Below are 19,078 nucleotides of genomic sequence, written 5' to 3'. Positions count from 1 at the left end.
AGAATAGAATAGAATAGAATAGAATTAGAATTAGAATAGAGTAGAATATGGAATAGAATAGAATAGAATAGAATAGAATAGAATAGAATAGAATAGAATAGAATAGAATAGAATAGAATAGAATAGAAAATATGGAACGGAATGAAATAATAGAATAGAATAGAATAGAATAGAATAGAATAGAATAGAATAGAATTAGAATTAGAATAGAGTAGAATAGAATATGGAATAGAATAGAATAGAATAGAATAGAATAGAATAGAATAGAATAGAATAGAATAGAAAATATGGAACGGAATGAAATAATAGAATAGAATAGAATAGAATAGAATAGAATAGAATAGAATAGAATAGAATAGAATAGAATAGAATAGAATAGAACAGAATAGAACAGAATAGAAAATATGGAATGGAACGGAATAGAGTAGAATAGAATAGAATAGAATAGAATAGAATAGAATAGAATAGAATAGAATATATGAAATAGAATAGAATAGAATAGAATAGAATATATGAAATAGAATAGAATAGAATAGAATAGAATAGAATAGAATAGAATAGAACAGAATAGAACAGAATAGAACAGAATAGAAAATATGGAATGGAACGGAATAGAATAGAGTAGAATAGAATATAGAGAGAGCTACAGATAGAACAATGAAGTCCTTTACAGCAGCATCCTAACTGTGCCTCTCCTTTCCCCAGCCAGCTGCTTCTGGAGTGTCTCTGTTGGAGTCCCTGTTCGGGGACTCTTTTGCTTTACGGCCCGACTCCCACCGCATCTTGGAAGACGGCCTCCGTCGCTCTTTTCTGGCTGCTGGGATTCCGCTCTGCAGGCTTGGGATTTTTGTGAAGATTTTGCCTTTTGCCTGCAGATGGTTGCTTACACCGAGCTGTGCGCCTTTTCTCCTTGCGTGGAGTGAACCACCACCTCCGACCGTTGTTTAGAACAGAGTACAGCTGGAAGGGACCTTGGAGGTCTTCTAGTCCAGCCCCCTCCTTAAGCGGGAGAACCTACACCATCTCAGACAGGTGACTGTCCGGTCTCTTCTTAAGAACCTCCAGCGATGGAGCGCCCATGATTTCTGGAGGCAAGCGGTTCCGCTGGTTAATTGCCCTGACTGTTATTTCTTGGTGGAGCAGCGGGCTAATGCCTCCTTAAGTAACACCAGCTGCCTGCAATTAGTGCAGGTTCGAGTCCCACCAGGCTCAAGGTTGACTCAGCCTTCCATCCTTCCCAGGTAGGTAAAATGAGGACCCAGATTGTTGGGGGCAATTAAGCTGACTTTGTAATAATGCCGCTTGGGGTGTGTGAAAGCCCTAATAAGCAGGCATATACATAGAATGAAGGCTACTGCTAAGCTTGTAAGCCGCCCTGAGTCTTCGGAGAAGGGCGGGATATAAATGGAATAAAAATAAAATAAAAAATAAATAAAATTTTGTTATTTCTCCAGGGAGACTCACTGCCACAAGGTTTTAAAAAAAAAAAGAGAGAGAGAGATGGGATTGTGCAGACATAGGCCATAAGCCATAACCGGTCGAATCAGAACCTCCCTGCGTCGCCAACTACAGCACAGGTGGACCTCGGCTTACGACTGGAACAGAGCCCCCAAATTTTCTGTTGCCAAGCGAGAGAACTGTTAAGTGAATTTTGCCCTTTTTTTTTTAATCTACAACCTGTCGTACCACGCGTGGTCAGAGAATCCCTGCAGTTCACTTTGGTTGTGAAGCGAAACGGCTTTCCCCCTTGATTTGGCTTTCCAGAAGGTGGCAAAAGGGCATCAGAGGACGCCGCGGCGACCGTCATCAAGTCAGCTACCGAGCGTCTGGAGTTCGGTCATGTGACCAGGGCAGGCTGCAACGGCCGCTAAGTGTGAAAAACGGTCATCCGGTCAGTTTTTCTTTTTTCCCGGCGCCTTCTCACTCGGGTCACTAAATGAACTGCGGTTAAGTTGAGGACCGCCTGTAACTGGGCCAGCTTTAGAGGTTGGGAAACAGCCGGGCAGAAGGGCTGCTTTTGTGGACTCTCCGTCGCGGCCTGCGGGGAGCTAATTAAAGGGGGATATTTGCAGCTCGGGGTTGAAATGAGGGGGTCCTCGCTGCTCTCTGAGCTGGGTGGTTTCCCTGCTGACGTTTCCTGACCCAACTAGGGAACATCATCAGTGCTAGAAGGGAGGATGAGGAGGACTCTGGGGTCCTTGGTGCTCTCTGAGCTGGGGGGCTTTCTTGCAGACGTTTCATGACCCAACTAAGTAACATCATCCGTGCCAGAAGGGAACGGGGGTTTGTGGAGAGGAGGAAGAGGATTATGGGGTTCTTGGTGCTCTCTGAGCTGGGTGGCTTTCTTGCACACTCTTGCGTGGAAGGGGCGAGATCCCTGGGGTAGGAAGGCTTTTGCAAGAGAAACACAAACTCTTACAACTCGGAGCAGGGAGAGGAACGGGCGGGCTGCTCCTCCTGCCCGGCAGAGGCGGCAGGCAGGCAGGTGGTTGCAGCTGTGAGCTGGAACAGGAATGCCTTTCCCACACATGTTGTTTGTTTGACACACGCAGGCGAGGGGAGAGTGGGCGGAGGGGCTCGCGTGCGCTCACACACACATGCACGCACGCACGCACAGAGAGATGATCATCCCCGCTTTGCCAGTTTTATTGCCATTACCGCAACGGCACCTTTCCCCGCTGTTCCCTAAAGAAGATACAAAAATCGGATTTGCTTGGAGGCCTGGTGGTAGTGGCGGTGGCGGCGGCTGCCCCCCCCCGAAGAGGGGCTGCCGGCAAGTCCGTAGGGTCTCCAGGACGCCCATCTCTCCCCACGGGGAGGAGGCGGCGGCCGAGGGGGTCTCCGCTGCTTTGCCACAGGAAGGTCAGGACCCCATCACTGCTCCTGTGGAGGAAAACGCAACCTGTGTTAACACCTGCAAGGACACCCACGCACACGCACACACCCACCCCAAAGTGGCGTTGCTCAACCCTGACGTGGTGGAGGTCTCCCGATGTGGGGCCAAGACCCTTTCCTGCCCTTGGGAGCGGGTGGGGGGGTAAAAAAGCAGGAAGCAGAACTGATCAGTTCCACAACCCCCCCCCCACCACCACCAAAACCCAGGTGGGGGGCAATGCTCCCCCTCCATCTTCCCTACTCAGCTGCCCCACAGATGTTTCCAGAAGGGAAAGGTCTCTCTTGCACCAGGAGCGGGGGGGGGGGAAGAGAAGAATTAATTAGGGGCAGACGAGAAGGAACAATGAAGCCGAGGTGGGATGGGATGGATCAATAAGAGAGAAGCCAGGCTGAGGGGAGCGAGGGGGGGGGTGAAAGCCCGAAGCCGTTTCTAGGTTTCCAGATTGCAGACCTCCCACCCCACTCCGGAGTTTGCATCTTTTTAATCTCCGGATCCCGCTCGGCAGACAATAGAAACCAGTCGCCTTTTCTTGCGATGCCAAATCGGAGCACAACACGGACAAGATGGGTGTGCTTCCCCACCCCCCACCCCCGGAATGTGGGTTGCCAAGGACTGGACCCCGAACCAGCAGCAATAGCACTCAAGACTTTGTCGCTTTGTAGCCCCCTCTAAGCGGTTTACAGGCTCAGCCTGTTGCCCCCCAACAATCCGGGTCCTCGTTTTACCGACCTCGGAAGGACGGAAGGCTGAGTCAACCTTGAGCTGGTTAGGATCGAACTGCTGGCAGTGGGCAGAGTCAGCCTGCAATGCTGCCTTCTAACCACTGCGCCACCACGGCTCTTAATGCAACATCCGATCAGCTACAGCAACAGCAGTAGCATTTAGTCTTATATACCGCTTCACGGTGCTTTACAGCCCCCTCTGAGCGGTTCACAGGCTCAGCCTGTTGCCCCCCCCCCAACAATCTGGGTCCTCATTTGACCGACCTCGGAAGGACGGAAGGCTGAGTCAAGTTTGAGCCGGTCAGGATCGAACTGCGGGCAGAATTAGCCTGCAGTACCGCCTTCTAACCACTGCGCCACCACGGCCCTTCCCTGGATTTATTCAGCCCCAGCCCACTCTTTTCTTGTGGTCTTCTCTTGCAGGTAAACTTGGGTGGCGGAGTTTAGGAAGGCACCAGGGACACGCAGGGATCCCCCGGTGGACGTCGGCCGGGCGGTGGGTGTCTGCCGGGCATCTGAGTTAGAAGGTCCAGCGAGGCGGCCTCCGTTTCCGAGAATTTGCTCATGAGGTTGGGAGCTGCTGCTGCTGCTAGACCCCGGCGTGAGGGGCCTGGCGGAGACTCACCTTGATGAATCTCCCGTGGAGAAGGTAAGGAGATTGGAAGTCGTGTTGGCAGTTTGAGTACGCCATGCCGAGCCCCATTCCTGAGCCGAAAGCGAGTGGCCAGGTCTTTCCTGAAAGGAAAGGGAAACAGTAGGGAATGCAGGCTGCAAAGGGGAAGGGCAGAGACAGGGAGAGGGAGAAAGGAGGAAAGGGAGAGGGAGAGAAGGAGAAGGAGAGGGAGAAAGGAAGGACAGGGAGAAATAGGGAGAGGGAGAGGGAGAGGGAGGGAGAGATAGCGAAAGAGGGAGAAAGGAGGAGAGGGAGAGGGAGAGAAGGAGAAGGAGAGAGAAAGGAAGGACAGGGAGAAATAGGGAGAGGGAGAGGGAGAGGGAGGGAGAGATAGCGAAAGGGAGAAAGGAGGAGAGGGAGAGGGAGAGAAGGAAAGGGAGAGGGAGAAAGGAAGGACAGGGAGAGAGGGAGAGGGAGAAAGGAGGAGAGGAAGAGGGAGAGATAGGAAGAGGGAGAGAGGGAGAGGGAGGGAGAGGGAGGGAGAAAGGAGGAGAGGGAGAGGGTGAGAGGGAGAAAGGGAGAGGAGGAGAGGGAGAGATAGGGAGAGGGAGAGAGAGGGAGAGGGAGGGAGGGAGAGAGGGAGGGAGAAAGGAGGAGAGGGAGAGGGTGAGAGGGAAAAAGGAGAGGAAGAGAGGGAGGAGGAGAGGGAGAGAGGAAGAAAGGAGAGGGAGAAAGGAGGAGAGGGAGAGGGAGAGAGAGGGAGAAAGGAGGAGAGGGAGGAAGAAAGGAGGGAGAAAGGAGAGGGAGAGAGGGAGAAAGGAGGAGAGGGAGAGAGGAAGAAAGGAGAGGGAGAGGGAGAAAGGAGAGGGAGAGGGAGAAAGGAGGAGAGGGAGAGAGGAAGAGGGAGAGGGAGAAAGGAGAGGGAGAGATAAGAATAGGGAGAGAGGGAGGGAGAGAGGGAGGGAGAAAGGAAGAGAGGAAGAGGGAGAGGGAGAAAGGAGGAGAGGGAGAGATAGGGAGAGGGAGAGAGAGAGGGAGAGGGAGGGAGAGAGGGAGGGAGAAAGGAAGAGAGGGAGATAGGGAGAGGGAGAAAGGAGAGGGAGAGGGAGAGAGAGGGAGAAAGGAGGAGAGGGAGGAAGAAAGGAGAGGGAGAGAGGGAGAGATAGGGAGAGGGAGAGAGAGAGGGAGAGGGAGGGAGAGAGGGAGGGAAAAAGGAGGAGAGGGAGAGGGTGAGAGGGAGAAAGGAGAGGAAGAGAGGGAGAAAGGAGGAGTGAGAGAGGGAGAAAGGGAGAGGAGGAGAGGGAGAGATAGGGAGAGGGAGAGAGAGAGGGAGAGGGAGGGAGAGAGGGAGGGAGAAAGGAGGAGAGGGAGAGGGTGAGAGGGAGAAAGGAGAGGAAGAGAGGGAGAAAGGAGGAGTGAGAGAGAGAGAAAGGAGAAGAGGGAGAGAGGAAGAAAGGAGAGGGAGAGGGAGAAAGGAGGAGAGGGAGAGAGGAAGAGGGAGAAAGGAGAGGGAGAGATAGGAATAGGGAGAGAGTGAGGGAGAAATGAAGAGAGGGAGGGAGAGGAAAAGAGAGAGGGAGAGAGCCCAGCAAGGCAAAATCAGGGAGTCTATGTTGCCTTGAGGTGCCTCACTCTCTTGGCCTTGAGAGGCATTGTGTAAAGCAGGGGTCTTCAAACTTGGCCCTTTTATGACTTGTGGACTTCAACTCCCAGAATTCCTCAGCCAGGCATGCTGGCTGAGGAATTCTGGAAGTTGAAGTCCATAACTCATACAAGGGCCAAGTTTGAAGACCCCTGGTGTAAAGTGTTAATACCACTTTATAAGGCCTTGGTGAGGCTACGCTGCATCCAGTTTTGATGGCCACAGTACAAAAAAGATCTTGAGACTCTAGAAAGAGGGCAGAGAAGAGCAACAAAGAGGATCAGGGGACCAGAGGCTAAAACATATAAGGAACGGTTGCTAGAATTGGGTCTGTCCAGTTTAATGAAGAGAAGGGCGAGGGGTGACATGATAGCAGCCTTCCAGTATCTCAGGGGCTGCCCCAAAGAAGAGGGAGTCAAGCTATTCTCCAAAGCGCCCGAAGGCCGGACAAGAAGCAACGGATGGAAACTAACCAAGGAGAGATGCAACCTAGAACTAAGGAGATATTTCCTGACAGTTACAACAATTGTGGGTGCTCCATTGTCTGCAATGGTGTAGGGTTTCCTGCTTGAGCAGGAGGGTTGGACTAGAAGACCTCCAAGGTCCCTTCCAACTCTCGTCATCCTGCAGTGCATCTCTCTGACCAGATTTTACTCACTTGTTCGTTTTAATATTAGCTTTCCTCAGTTGAGATTCGGGGTTTGTTTTTAAAAACATCGAAACCCGGTTAGCTGCCCTGGGTGCATGCTAGGGTAGAAGGCCAGGTGTTGATCGAGGCCTTTGCCAAGTCTGCTCGCCGCTCGGCACTACCACGTGCCTGTAACCAGCGAGGTTTAAGCATTCCCTCGCACTTGTTCGCATAAGCCATCCGAGGCACACCAAGCGCCTGGAGCAAGATACGCGCCCAGTTTCTCTCCTCCGCAAAAACCGCCTCCATTTATTTTCTCACCAGATTCCTACCCACCGTAGGCGACGCCAATCTTGCAAGCCTAAACAAAGGGCGGAGGTGAAGCCCGGGAAACACACAACCCCGCCTGACAAGGGCTGATCCCGCAAAATGGTGGCCAGGAGGAGGGTAAGACCTCTGGCTGGATCCCCCCCGAGAAAGGGGCAATGGGGTGCCCGGGCCTCGGAGGGCAAAGGTGGCGCGGGCTGACCCCTTGCCCAGCCATAGGCCCTGGTCCGAGGGCCGGAAAGAAAAGCAGGATGAAACGCGGAAGAAAAAGCCTGGACCCCTCGGAGGAGGAGGAGGAGGAGGAGAAGGAGAAGAAGAAGAAAGAGAAGGAAAAGAAGAAAGAAGGAGAAGAAGAGGAGGAGAAGGAGGAGAAGAAGAAGAAAGGAGGAAGAAGAAGAAAGGAGGAGGAGAGGAAGAAGAGGAGGAGAAGAAGAAGAAAGAGAAGGAGGAGGAGAAGAAAGGAGAAGAAAGGAGAAGGAGAAGAAGAAAGGAGGAGGAGGAGGAGAAGAAGAAAGAAGAAGAAAGAGGAGAAGAGGAAGAGGAAGAAGAAGGAAGAGGAAGAAGAAAGAGGAGGAGGAGAAGAGGAAGAAGGAGAAGGAGAGGAGGAGAAGAAGAAGAAGGAAGAAGGAAGAAGAGGAGGAGAAGGAAGGAGGAGGAGGAGAAGAGGAAGAAGGAGAAGGAGAAGAAGAGGAGGAGGAGAAGAGGAAGAAGGAAGAAGAAGGAAGAAGAGGAGGAGAAGAAGGAAGAAGGAGAAGGAGAAGAGGAGGAGAAGAAGAGGAAGAGGAGAAGAGGAAGAAGGAAGAAGAGGAGGAGAAGAAGGAAGAAGGAGGAGAAGAGGAAAAGGAAGAAGAGGAGGAGAAGAAGAAGGAAGAAGAAGGAAGAAGAGAAGAAGGAAGAAGAAGAGGAGGAGAAGAAGGAGGAAGAAGGAGGAGGAGAAGGAAGGAGGAGAAGAAGAGGAGGAGGAGGAGGAGAAGAAGGAAGAAGGAAAAAGAGGAGAAGAGGAAGAAGAGGAGGAGGAGAAGAAGAGGATGAAGGAAGAGGAGGAGGAGAAAGAAGAAAAAAAGAAGACAACTCTCTCACTCACTTTTGAAGAAGACCACGGAGAAGACCACGCCCAGGCCAAATCCGGCACCTGAAAAGGAGAGAGGAGGAAGGCTTTAAGGCAGGCTGTTGGCTTCCCACCAGCCTTCATCGAGGGGGGGGGGGTGTTTCGCCTTCCAGGCAAGTGGACCCTGGACTCCTTGAAAGGAAGGTCCTTTGCCCCCTTCCCCACCCTTCGCACAAGACCCCCACCCCCACCCCAGCTGCCTTCTTTCATGCAGGAGGACCTCAACCAGTTACGGGGGGTGCCAGCAAGCCTGATGCCTCAAAAAGTGCCATCCCGGGGTGTTTGTGTGTGTGTGTGTTCCTTGTTCACAACTGCACCCTTCCTCCCCATCTCCCTGCAAAACATCCCCAACTGCTCCCTCTTCCCCTTCTGGGGCCGTGACGGAGCGCGTCCCCCCCTCCCCCCAAAATCTGCTGATGCGAATCCCACCCCCCCCCTGCCCTTCAGTTTTCCTTGGGTTTATTTCCCTGGCAAGGAAGACCTTTCGCCTCTTCTTGCTAGGAAGTTAAAAGGCTGGCCAGGAGGTGCCAGCTGTTTGGACAATTTCAACAATTTTCTATTTATTTTTTTTATTTGAATCCCATTTATATCCCGCCCTTCTCCGAAGACTCAGGGCGGCTTTGCGATCTAAAGCACAAAATCAATCTTGCTTCGCAAGATGCTGTCGCCCCATCTCACCCCACCCAAAGGAGGGGAGGACGAAAAAAAAGGCAGGCCCGAAGCTGCAGAGAGAGCGGCGCGGCTCTCTGCCCACGCTCAGGGACTCTCCGCGGCTTTCGGTCAGCGCCAACGGGACGTGCGGACGGCAGCCGGCGGCCCTTGCGGGCTGCTTGCAACCGCCGGAGATGCGATGAAAACAATCGAGTCTTCACAGCTCACAGGCTGTTTCCAGATGCGCTTGGACTGCACGGCCCCGGGCTGGTTGGGAAGGATGTGAGTTGTGGTCCTACTACACATCTGGCTGGCGAAAGGCTGGACTCCTCCCGTCAAGAGAGAGAGAGAGAGAGAGGAAAAAGCCGGCTGGCGTTGGGCAGATGTGCACCCGAGGACTGATTCTTCTTTGGGGGATGCTCCGGCGTTGGAAAAGATCCAGCTTGGTTTTTGTCGTCGTGAGACAAACTCAACAACCTCCCGCAAGGCGGGGGCCCTCCTGGCAGTTGTACCGCACTGCAACCCCTGGGATTCCAGCTGTGCCGGTCCTGTTTGGAAAGCTTGCTGTCCCTGCACATCTGGGCGACGGGCCGCCAAACCCAAAGGCAGGCAGGATTCGGGTTTGGCAGCCAAACAGAGCAAATCAGATCCTTTACTTATCACCGTTTCCAGATGGAGCAGCTGGTGTCGGACTGGGTCTGTGTGTGTGTGTGTGTGTGTGTGTGTGTGTGTGTGTGTGTAGAGTTTGTGCTGTTTAAAAACCATCCACCATCTGTGGGGATCAATCGAACGTTTGGCATTCACCTGGTCTGGCCCGTTTTGGGAGAGCGATCGGTGGAATTCAGGAAGATAATTATCGCAAGGGCCGGACGGGCGCAGCCAGGCGTTTGTGGGGACAATCCTGGCTTAACGAAGCTGGTTTTAAACTTACAGCCCCACAACACTTTGTGAGCCACGCAGAGTTGTTTTAAGATGAGGACTCAGAGTTGTTTTAAGATGAGGACCCAGATTGTTGGGGGCAATTAAGCTGACTTTGTAATAATGCCGCTTGGGGGAGGTGAGAGCCCTAATAAACAGGCATATACATAGAATGAAGGCTACTGCTAAGTTTGTAAAGCTGCCCTGAGTCTTTGGAGAAGGGCGGGATATAAATGGAATAAATGGAATAAAGATGGGTGTCCGGATAAATAACGGCATTTTGTTTCGTTCCCCCGCCGCTAAATGAAATGGTTTTTTTTTTCCAAAATACATCTGCTCCAAACCAGAAGACTGGGCTTCAGTGGCCCTACTGGCTGGGGACGATGGGATTGGAAACCCCAGTGCCTCTGGAAGAAGAAAAAAAAAAAAGGCCCGGTGCTGGGAAGGCTGGGCTATGGAGTCCTTTCTGCAACACAGTCTTCCTTTGGCTGATCTTCAGATTTCTAACGGTTTCGAACGAGCAGGTGGAAAGGACGAAAAAAAAGAGGCGTTGTTGTTATTTGGGGGTGATGGAAGAGAAAAGGAAGATGGAAAATATTTTGGAGGAGCTGGAGGATATGTGGCAAATAGGACAGGAGCCACACGAGGCGTGGGCACGTGCAGGTTTACTTCGGACCCCGTTCCTAGCTTAAGTCTTTGGGTCAGTGACCCTAACCCATCTTAACACCCTCCTCTCTTCCTGGAGGAGGGAAGGCAGGCAGGTTCACAAATTGCAAAAATTCCTTTTTTATCTTGGCTGGGGAAGGGACCTCGTGATTGGCAAGCCTTCCTGGTCTCCCGCGGCAGCCAAAGATGGGGACTCTTGTGCTCTTGGGCTAAGCACCGCCAAGGGGGGAGGTCCTTCTCTGTGGGCGCACCGGATTTGTGGAACCGTTTGCCGGTTGAGCTCCGGATGGCGCCCGACCTTCGCTCCTTCCGACGCGATCTGAAGACCTACTTGTTCGAACAAGCCGGCCTGGCCTGATGGGTTTGGATTTTAATATTGTTTTAGTGCATTTAAACTTATGGTTGTTAGTTCTGGGCACCTTGTTTAATCTTTTTTTAATATTTGTATTCTTGCATTTTTATAGGTTTGCCCTGTTCACCGCCCTGAGTCCTTCGGGAGAAGGGCGGTATATAAATAAAATTATTATTATTGTTATTGTTGTTGTTGTTGTTATTATTATTATTATTATTATTACTATTATTAGTATTACTATTATTACTATTACTACTATTATTACTATTACTATTACTACTACTACTACTACTATTATTATTATTATTATTATTATCCTGCTCCAGCCTTTTTGGGAAGAGCCGGGAGAATTGCACCTAGTGCAACTCCACAAATATTCCACTGTGGGAGGAAGAGGAGAAGGCAGACAAGCTGGCAAGCGAGGAGGCCTCGGAAGGAGGAGGCCAGGGAACCCCACCGGCCGAGGCCCTGCTTTGGATGCCTCCATTTCCGCACAAGACAGCCGCTTATTTGAACACTGGGAGTGTATATGTGTGTGTGTGTGTATGTGTGTGTGTGTGTGTGGGGGGAAAATCAGCCAAACAACTAGGACAGATGTTTCCACTAAACTTTGCACCTCCAGGTCAGCCTTTTGGACTTTGCGACAATAAAAGATGAAAGGTTTCGCTTGCAAACAAAACAAGAGGGCCGAGAAGCAGCCGGGGGGGGGGGGGGGGGCTTTAGGGACCCCCCCTCCCCACCCGCCACCCCCAGCTACAAAGGCCTCCAGGGAATGGTGGGGGAAGGAACATGTGGACAATCACTTCAATATGAGCCAGCAGTGCTCTGCAGCTGCCAAAACAGCCAACACAGTGCTCGGCTGCATTAACAGAGGGATAGAATCAAGATCAAGTGAAGTACTACTACCACTTTACAATGCCTTGGTAAGGCCACACTTGGAATACTACATCCAGTTTTGGTCACCACGATGTAAAAAAGATGTTGAGACTCTAGAAAGAGTGCAGAGAAGAGCAACAAGGATGATCAGGGGATTGGAGACTAACACATATAAGGAACGGCTGCTGGAATTGGCTATGTCTAATTTAATGAAGAGAAGGACGAGTGGGGACAGGATAGCCGTGTTCCAATATCTCAGGGGCTGCCCCAAAGAAGAGGGAGTCAAGCTCTTCTCCAAAGCGCCCGAAGGCAGGACAAGAAGCAACGGATGGAAGCTAGTCAAGGAGAGAAGCAACCTAGAACTAAGGAGAAATTTCCTGACAGTGAGAACAACTAACCAGTGGAACAACCTGCCTCCAGAAGTTGTGAGTGCTCCAACACTGGAAGTTTTTAAGAGGAGACTGGACAGCCATTTGTCTGAAATGGCATAGGGTTTCCTGCCTGAGTAGGGGGTTGGACTAGATGACCTCCGAGGTCCCTTCCAACTTATTCTTATTTTTTCTCTCTCTCTCTCTTTCTCCCCCACCCCTCCTTCTCTGAAACTCAGCACTTGCTGGTTTACAGAGGAGAAGAAGAAGAAGAAGAAGAAGAAGAAGAAGAAGAAGAAGAAGAAGAAGAAGGAGGAGGAGGAGGAGGAGGAGGAGGAGGAGGAGGAGGAGGAGGAGGAGGAGGCTTGAAAAATCAGAAGCCACGCTTCCCCCCCGCCCCCCGCCGAATCAAAGTTTTAAAGGACTTGCAGGATTCGCAGCTGCCCGGCCAGTAAAGGGTTCCTGGAAAAACACACACACAGTCGTTAACAGTTGGTCCGCCAGGTGCCCCAGAATCTGAAAAAACGCCTCATCTTCCCGAAAAGGGGACCCAAGGCCAGCAGTGGCTGATAGGTTACGTGGAGGACCTTTAACTAACCAGCCCAGATCCTCCAGCTCAGGAAGAGAGGGGTGCCCCCACCCCAATCTCTCAACCACAGAGCTAGCAAGGCATTTGGGGGTGGGGGGGGAAAGAGAGGCTACCTTACTGGCAGAGAGAGACTCGGGCAAAGTTCCGGTGCGAAAATGGAATATTGAACAAAACAGAGCTGGAAAGGGATCTCGGAGGTCATCTAGTCCAGCCCCCTGCTCAAGCAGGAGAGTTACAACAGTTCAGTGACGGCCCTGAAACAAGTGACTTATGATCGTTTCCCCCCCCCCCACTTAACGACCGTTGCAGATACCCACTCACAGTCTCTCTCTCTCATCAAAATTCAGACTCTTGGCAACCGGTTCATGCTTACGACGGTCACGTGATTCCCCTTTTGCGACCTTCTAGCGAACAAAGTCGACGGGAAATCCAGGCTCGCTTAACAACCGGGGTCCCTAACCGAACAACTGCAGCGATTTCACTTAACAACCGGGAAGGCCGTGAAACGGGGCCAAACGCAACTTAGCCAATGTCTCTCACTTAGCGACATAAATTTCGGGCTCAGTTGCGGCCGTTAAGCCGAGGACTACCTGTCATCTCTCTCAAAAGTTACAAGGCCGCTGAGAAAAAGCGACTCCAGGGCCGTTTCTCACGCTTACGACGACGGGAGTCCTCGCCGTGCGACCGTCACCGCGCCCAACGTCAGCAAAGCACTGATCACGTGAACTGGCTCCATTTTATCACCCTTCTCGCCGCCGCTGTGAATCGCTGCACTCGTCAAGTCACACGGTGCGCTGCAACTGCGACTATCCCGGGCCCAGCGACGGGCAGATGCAGATGAGCCACGGACTCCAGCGCGTGACACCGTCTTGGATGCAAATGAAACCTGAATCACGCGTGTTCCCGTAAGGCGTTAAGAGCGTTTGGAAGAGACGTGGCCTCCGGCCAAGCGGGCTGAGATAAGCAACAGCCAAAAGGGCACTCTTGCCCAACCTGGCGAGGTTGAGGTTCACGCTGGCAATGCCCAAATGTGCCAAGTATTGCCTGGCAGCAGAATCGACGGGCGTCGGGTCTGTTCCCTCTTTTTCCCCCGCTGCAGGAAATGAGGCTGGGGGGGGGTCTTTTCTGCCTGTCTCCCCCCACCCCCAACATCGCAAGGATTCGACGCCAGGTTAAAGCTGCCTTCGTCTCTTTGGATTTGAACTTCGGGGAACTGGCACAGAAAAAACGAGAGCGTGGGATTGAGCCACCGAATGGAGGTCAAAGGATAATTTTTTCCTCTTCCCGCGTTAATATCTCGATCCGAAGGATCGATTGCGCCTTGGTTTGGCGTCAGCGAAGGGCGGCACCTGACGTTCCCCAGACACTCTTTTGAGTGCGAGGAGGGCTTAGGAATTACTCGCCCAACGGGGCGACGCTGGTTTGTGCTTAGCTCTGCAACTGCACCCCTGGCACCCTGCACGCACGCGTTAATTGCCCGGTACAGCTGCAATCAGCATATGGCTCCCGTTTGTGCCCGGGGGCCAAAACCCTTGTGCCTAAACATGATGCCAGGCCAAATCAGTGGGCGCTGAGAATTTCCTGCCGGGCACCTTTTGGCAAGGCTTTGGTTGGAGAAAAAAGAAAAAAAAAGGCAGGCGTGCCGGTTACGCAACGGGGACCTGCTCTTCAAAACAAGCCCAGGGATTTCAGCAGAAGCGCGGTTGAGGCGAGGACACGGCGAAGCTCGGCAGGTTACGCCAGGTTAAACTGACGGGGTTGCCTCGCCAAGAATTGCCTATCGAGAGCAATTACTCATGTCTCCTGTGGGCTTACCGGATCACACACTAGATAATTTCTCCCTGTCTGCTTAAGCAAGATTCTTCTGACTCATGGGAAGCTGCTTGGCGGTGGGCGCGCGGCGGGCACAAGTAGCAGCCAAAGGGGTACCGGTGGTCCATGAACACCTGCCTTGGCGTCTACCAGCTTCTTGGCCAATCCCGTTTCTTGGAGTTATTAAAAAAAATAAAATAAAAAAATCTCTTCTATCAAGGACGGAAGCCCCCGGCAGCTTTTCCCTGTCGTGATTTGGTTTACCCATATGCCACCAGCCTGCGGGAAAGGTCAAAGGTCAGCAAGTAAAGGTTAGGCGAGCCTTGGCACCCAGGTGGGAAGGCAGGCAGAGAGGAGGGCAAGTGGCATTTTGACAAAAAACCGCAGCTTGCACGTTACTAAAAGGGCTGCGGACGGACCTCCGGCGTGTCTTCACGTTTCCAAATCTGCCCGTGGTCTCCCCCAGCCCGAATCGGGGAACCCTGTTGTCTTAGATCCGGGATCCCCTATATCAGGGGTAGGCAACCTTGGCTCTTTTATGGCTACTCCTGGACTTCAACTCCCAGAATTCAGGAATTCTGGGAGTTGAAGTCCACGAGTTATAATCTTATTTTAACTGGGGTTTTATTTATGCAGGGACAAATATAACTTTTTTTTTAATTTGTTTTTAACTTTTGTATCTTGGTTTTTTTAATCACCCTGTAAACCGCCCTGAGTCCTTCGGGAAAGGGCGGTATATAAATGTAATAAAAATAAAAATAAATAAATAAAAGAGCCGAGGTTGCCTACCCCTGCCCTACATCAAGCTTTGTTCTCACCCAGCCTGCCTCCTCCACCTGTTCTTAATGTCTAATGATTACTTGCACAGGAGAGAGCCAGACAAAATTGCAATTACCCCGTGTCAATCAGATACCGGGTGATTTGCAATTCAAAGCGGCCCTAGTGCCTTTTCCCCCCCCCACCCCGCCCCGCCCCGCTCCCACCCACCCACCCCACACCCCAATTGCAGATAAACAAGTTTTATAATACGAAACTCAAGAAACTGTGGGAAGAAGGTGTTGGCTTGCAGATAGAAGCTTTGCGATCCCTGCCAACTCGAAGACGGCGGTCTGGGCGCCCGGGGCACCACCCTAGGCACAATTTCCTTCCAATGGATTTTCGTGCCCAACCCATCTCCCCGGCTCCTGGCGGCGAGGGGCAAGCGAGGCAAGGTGCACGGGGAGGAGTCAAGGAGAGAGGCGCAGGTTGGCTGGAGGAGCATCTTTGCGGCCCTGTGTTTTGTAAACATTTCCTGCAGGAATGTGACCGCTTGGAGGCCTGGGAGTCAGGGGAATTTCGAGGCTGGGATTTAAACTTTAAAAGGAGAATGCCAGAGATGGGCGAGGCTAAGAAAGCGAGGGAAGAGAGATGGAGGTGGAGTCGAGAACAGATTTTGGCCCGTTAACTTTCAGAACGGTTCGGCGTTTGGGCGTGAAGCCATTAATATTTCAGCTCCTTTCGGCATTTTCATCTCGGTCCATTCAGAATAAGATTTTTTCCATGCGGCCTTCAAACGTTCCCACTGAGAAAGTAGTTTAACTCGGGAGGGGGGGGGACTTTAAACTTGGCCCTCTGAGGGACTTGTGGACTTCGACTCCCAGAATTCCCCAGCCAGGCACGCTGGCTGAGGAATTCTGGGAGTTGAAGTCCACAAGTCCTAAAAGGGCCAAGTTGGAAGACACCCCCCCCAAGTTAAACTAAATGCCAGATAAAAGGTAAAGGTAAAGGTTCCCCCGCACATGCGTGCTAGTCGTTTCCGACTCTAGGGGCCGGTGCTCATCTCCGTTTCAAAGCCGAAGAGCCAGTGCTTGTCCGAGGACGTCTCCGTGGTCACGTGGCCGGCATGACTGGACGTCAAAGGCGCACAGAACGCTGTTACCTTCCCACCGGAGCGGTCCCTATTTTTCTACTTGCATTTTTACGTGCTTTCGAACTGCTAGGTTGGCAGAAGCTGGGACGCTTAACAGGCGCTCGCTCTGTTATGCGGCACTCGGGATTCGACCCGCCAAACTGCCGACCTTCTGATCGACAAGCTCGGCGTCCTAACTCCCAGGAATTCTGGGAGTTGAAGTCCACGAGTCATAAAAGAGCCAAGGTTGCCTACCCCTGATCTATTCCCTGAGCATCGCAGCTCCATAATTTACTCAAGCCAGTCCAGCCCACTGCCGACACGTGGAACAGAGAGTTGTCACACCTATTCCTGGTTCGTCGTGTTTAATTCTGCCTCCACTAGGACTCAACTGGGTGGGTTTAAGCTGAGGCAGCTCTCTCCTACAAATAGGTCTATACCAGGGGTCCCCCTAATATGTGGGCCACAGCCCACTCGTGGGCGGGGAGGGGTTTGCAACCAAGCCGCGGAAATGGCCAGCGAGTGCTCGCGTGCGCACGTCCTCACTTGCACAAACAGCGGGCGAGGGTGCGTGCTCCACTTAAGTGAGTGGCATGCTGGCTGTTTGCTCAAATGGAGCCACGTGTGCTTGCAGGTCTGCAAAGCCAGAAACGTTGGGAACAGCTTCCTTCGCCTTAATCATGGGTCCCGCTTGGTTCAGGCCAAGGAGATCAGGAGCGTCAAAATTTCCAGAGAGCTCCGGGCTGTTTTCAAGTGGAACGTGAGGAGAAGATCCCAAAGGTCCTTTTTTTTTCAGGAGGCAACCGGACTCTGAAGATGTTTCGCTTCTCGTCCAAGAAGCTTCTTCGGCTCTGATCCAGCCCTTCTTGAAGAAGAAGCGAAACGTATTCAGTTGCCTCCTGAAAAAGCATCTTTGGGATAACTATGACGTTGGATGACGGAGAATTTCCATAGACAGTGAGCAGGAGACACACCCCGTCTCTTGATTATTCAAGTTTTTTACGTGCAATTAAAGTCATTCGACAGAAAGGCATCATAAAATATATTTTGTGTGTGTGTGTGTGTGTGTGTGTGTGTGTGTGTGTGTGTGAACTGTTCCTCTATTAGACAACTGCCTTAAGCAGGCATACTACATTTTTCAACAGCGTTCTTCCTTATCCACAGGCAGTTCTCCACCTGCAACCTTTCATTCAGTGACCGTTCAAAGTTACAACGGCGCCGGAAAAAAGCGAGAGGATTGTTTTCCACATTTACAACTGCTGCTGCATTCCCCCACGGTCACGTGGTCAGACGCTCGGCAACTGGTTCGTATTTGTGACGGTTTCAGTGTCCTGGGTTCAGGTGATCAGATGTTTACGACCTCCTGACCAGCAAATGGGGAAGCCAGATTCGCTTGAGGACCACACGATTCTCTTAATAAGCACAGAGAGTCACTTCAGAATCGTGGCAAGGTCACAAAATGGGCAAAACTCACAACCGTCTCACTTTGGGTTAGAAATCTGGGGCTCCCCTGTGGTCATAAGTCAAGGACTACCTGTGGCTGTTTGGACAAACACACACCAAGCAGAGGAAAATAACTAAACCCTTTAACCACTAGGTAGATTTCATGCTTTTTTCACGTAAACATACTTCATATGTCAGCAAATAACAATAACAGCTAAAATCCCTAAAATCATCTAAACATTGGCTGGGTGACTGGGGCAGACCCTCTCTTATTCTCTCTCTCTCAGCCCAACCCAGCTCCACAGGGCTGTTGTTTTGGGAACGTAGGAGGAAGGAGGAGTATTGGGTACGTTTGCTTCCTTGGGTTATTTATAAAAAAAGACAGGATAAAAGCCATAACCGACCTTCGCTCTTTTCGCTGCGACCTGAAAACCTGGTTATTCGAGCTTGCCGGCCTGGACTGAGGGATTGGGGTTTTAAATTCCTAATTTAATTTTATTCTGTTTGGGGCTAAATTTAATTTAATTTATTTTGAACTTTTGTATGTTCTATTTTCATTGCCCTGTACACCGCCCTGAGTCCCTCGGGAGAAGGGCGGTATATATATGTGTGTGTGTGTGTGTATATATATATATATGTGTGTGTGTGTGTGTGTATGTATGTATGTATATATATAAATTCAGGCATCTCCAATGTTAACTGTTGTTAGTTAGTTAGTTATTATATATATATATATATATATATATATATATATATATATATATATATATATATATATATATATATATATATGGATCCTTGGTTTTTCGGATATATAAATCGGATATATGGATCCTTGGTTTTTCGGATATATAAATCAAATAACTAACAACAGTTAACATTGGAGATGCCTGAATTTGAAAAGCAGATTACTATATTTTTGTGCTCACACGTGTTTTTTTTTAAAATATTGCAGAACGTCAGGAAGCCTTTTTTTTTTTTTAGCAAAAAGGGTGAGGCTAAAAAGGGCTTTTTTTGGGGTGGGGGGAACCCTGCTCAGGATGCGGTCCCAAATGGAGGAAGGGGCAGAGGTTTTGCAAGGGCTCAGCCTGGAGGCGCCCCCCCGACCCCCCGCCAGAGGAAGATGATGTGCACCCCTATTTCCCACGTAAAAAGCCCATCCTGAGCAGCCTCTGGTGGGGTGTGTGTGTGTGTGTGCGGTTGCAAACGGCTTTTTAAATATCTTTTGCAAAGTGGGGTGCAGCCGTCCCCCCCCTCCCCATTCCAGGGCTTCCGCAAAGGAGCTTCCACCGTTTTGCAAAAAATGCATTTTGAAAAGCATGCAATGCAAGCGGGGGAATGGGGGGGGAGGCTGCCCCATTGCAAGGTCAGGGAGAAAGGGGTCAGCCCCAGACCAGGCCTCCCGCGCTTGCTGCCCCCTCCCCTGCCTCTTGCCCCCTCCCCTTCCCCACCCCCCAGTCCCCTCACCCAGCTTGACGGCGGAGTCAGCCAGACAACGGTCCCATTTCCTGCCTAGGTCGCCCTCCGACGCCATCTTGGCCGCTACCCGCCTCCGCTGTCAGTCAAGAGTCCTCCCGCC

General features: G+C 51.3%; 1 protein-coding gene across 1 annotated transcript; it reads right to left on the bottom strand.

Moving 5' to 3' along the window:
• Window positions 1–2,619: 2,619 nt before the first annotated feature.
• Window positions 2,620–19,078, bottom strand: MICOS10 (mitochondrial contact site and cristae organizing system subunit 10). The gene is made up of 4 exons (XM_083375587.1): window positions 18,967–19,078; window positions 7,913–7,960; window positions 4,244–4,353; window positions 2,620–2,883 (listed from the first exon to the last, which is right to left on the bottom strand). The coding sequence occupies exons 1-4, from the start codon at window positions 19,031–19,033 to the stop codon at window positions 2,875–2,877; spliced, it is 234 nt and encodes a 77-aa protein (XP_083231713.1). The 5' UTR covers window positions 19,034–19,078; the 3' UTR covers window positions 2,620–2,874.

This window comes from Vipera ursinii, assembly GCF_947247035.1.
Source record: "Vipera ursinii genome assembly, chromosome: 17".
NCBI classification, from domain to species: Eukaryota; Metazoa; Chordata; class Lepidosauria; order Squamata; family Viperidae; genus Vipera; species Vipera ursinii.
The sequence above is the reverse complement of the archived record's forward strand: the minus strand, read 5'-3'. Positions and strand labels throughout refer to the sequence as shown.

Excerpts from the sequence above, each read along its gene's own strand:
- MICOS10 (XM_083375587.1), bottom strand. The coding sequence starts at position 19,033 with ATGGCGTCGGAGGGCGACCTAGGCAGGAAATGGGACCGTTGTCTGGCT. Across the intron at positions 7,961-18,966 it reads TGACTCCGCCGTCAAGCTGG|GTGCCGGATTTGGCCTGGGC; the intron begins GTGAGGGGACTG and ends TCTCCTTTTCAG. Across the intron at positions 4,354-7,912 it reads CTCCGTGGTCTTCTTCAAAA|GAAAGACCTGGCCACTCGCT; the intron begins GTGAGTGAGAGA and ends CTTTCCTTTCAG.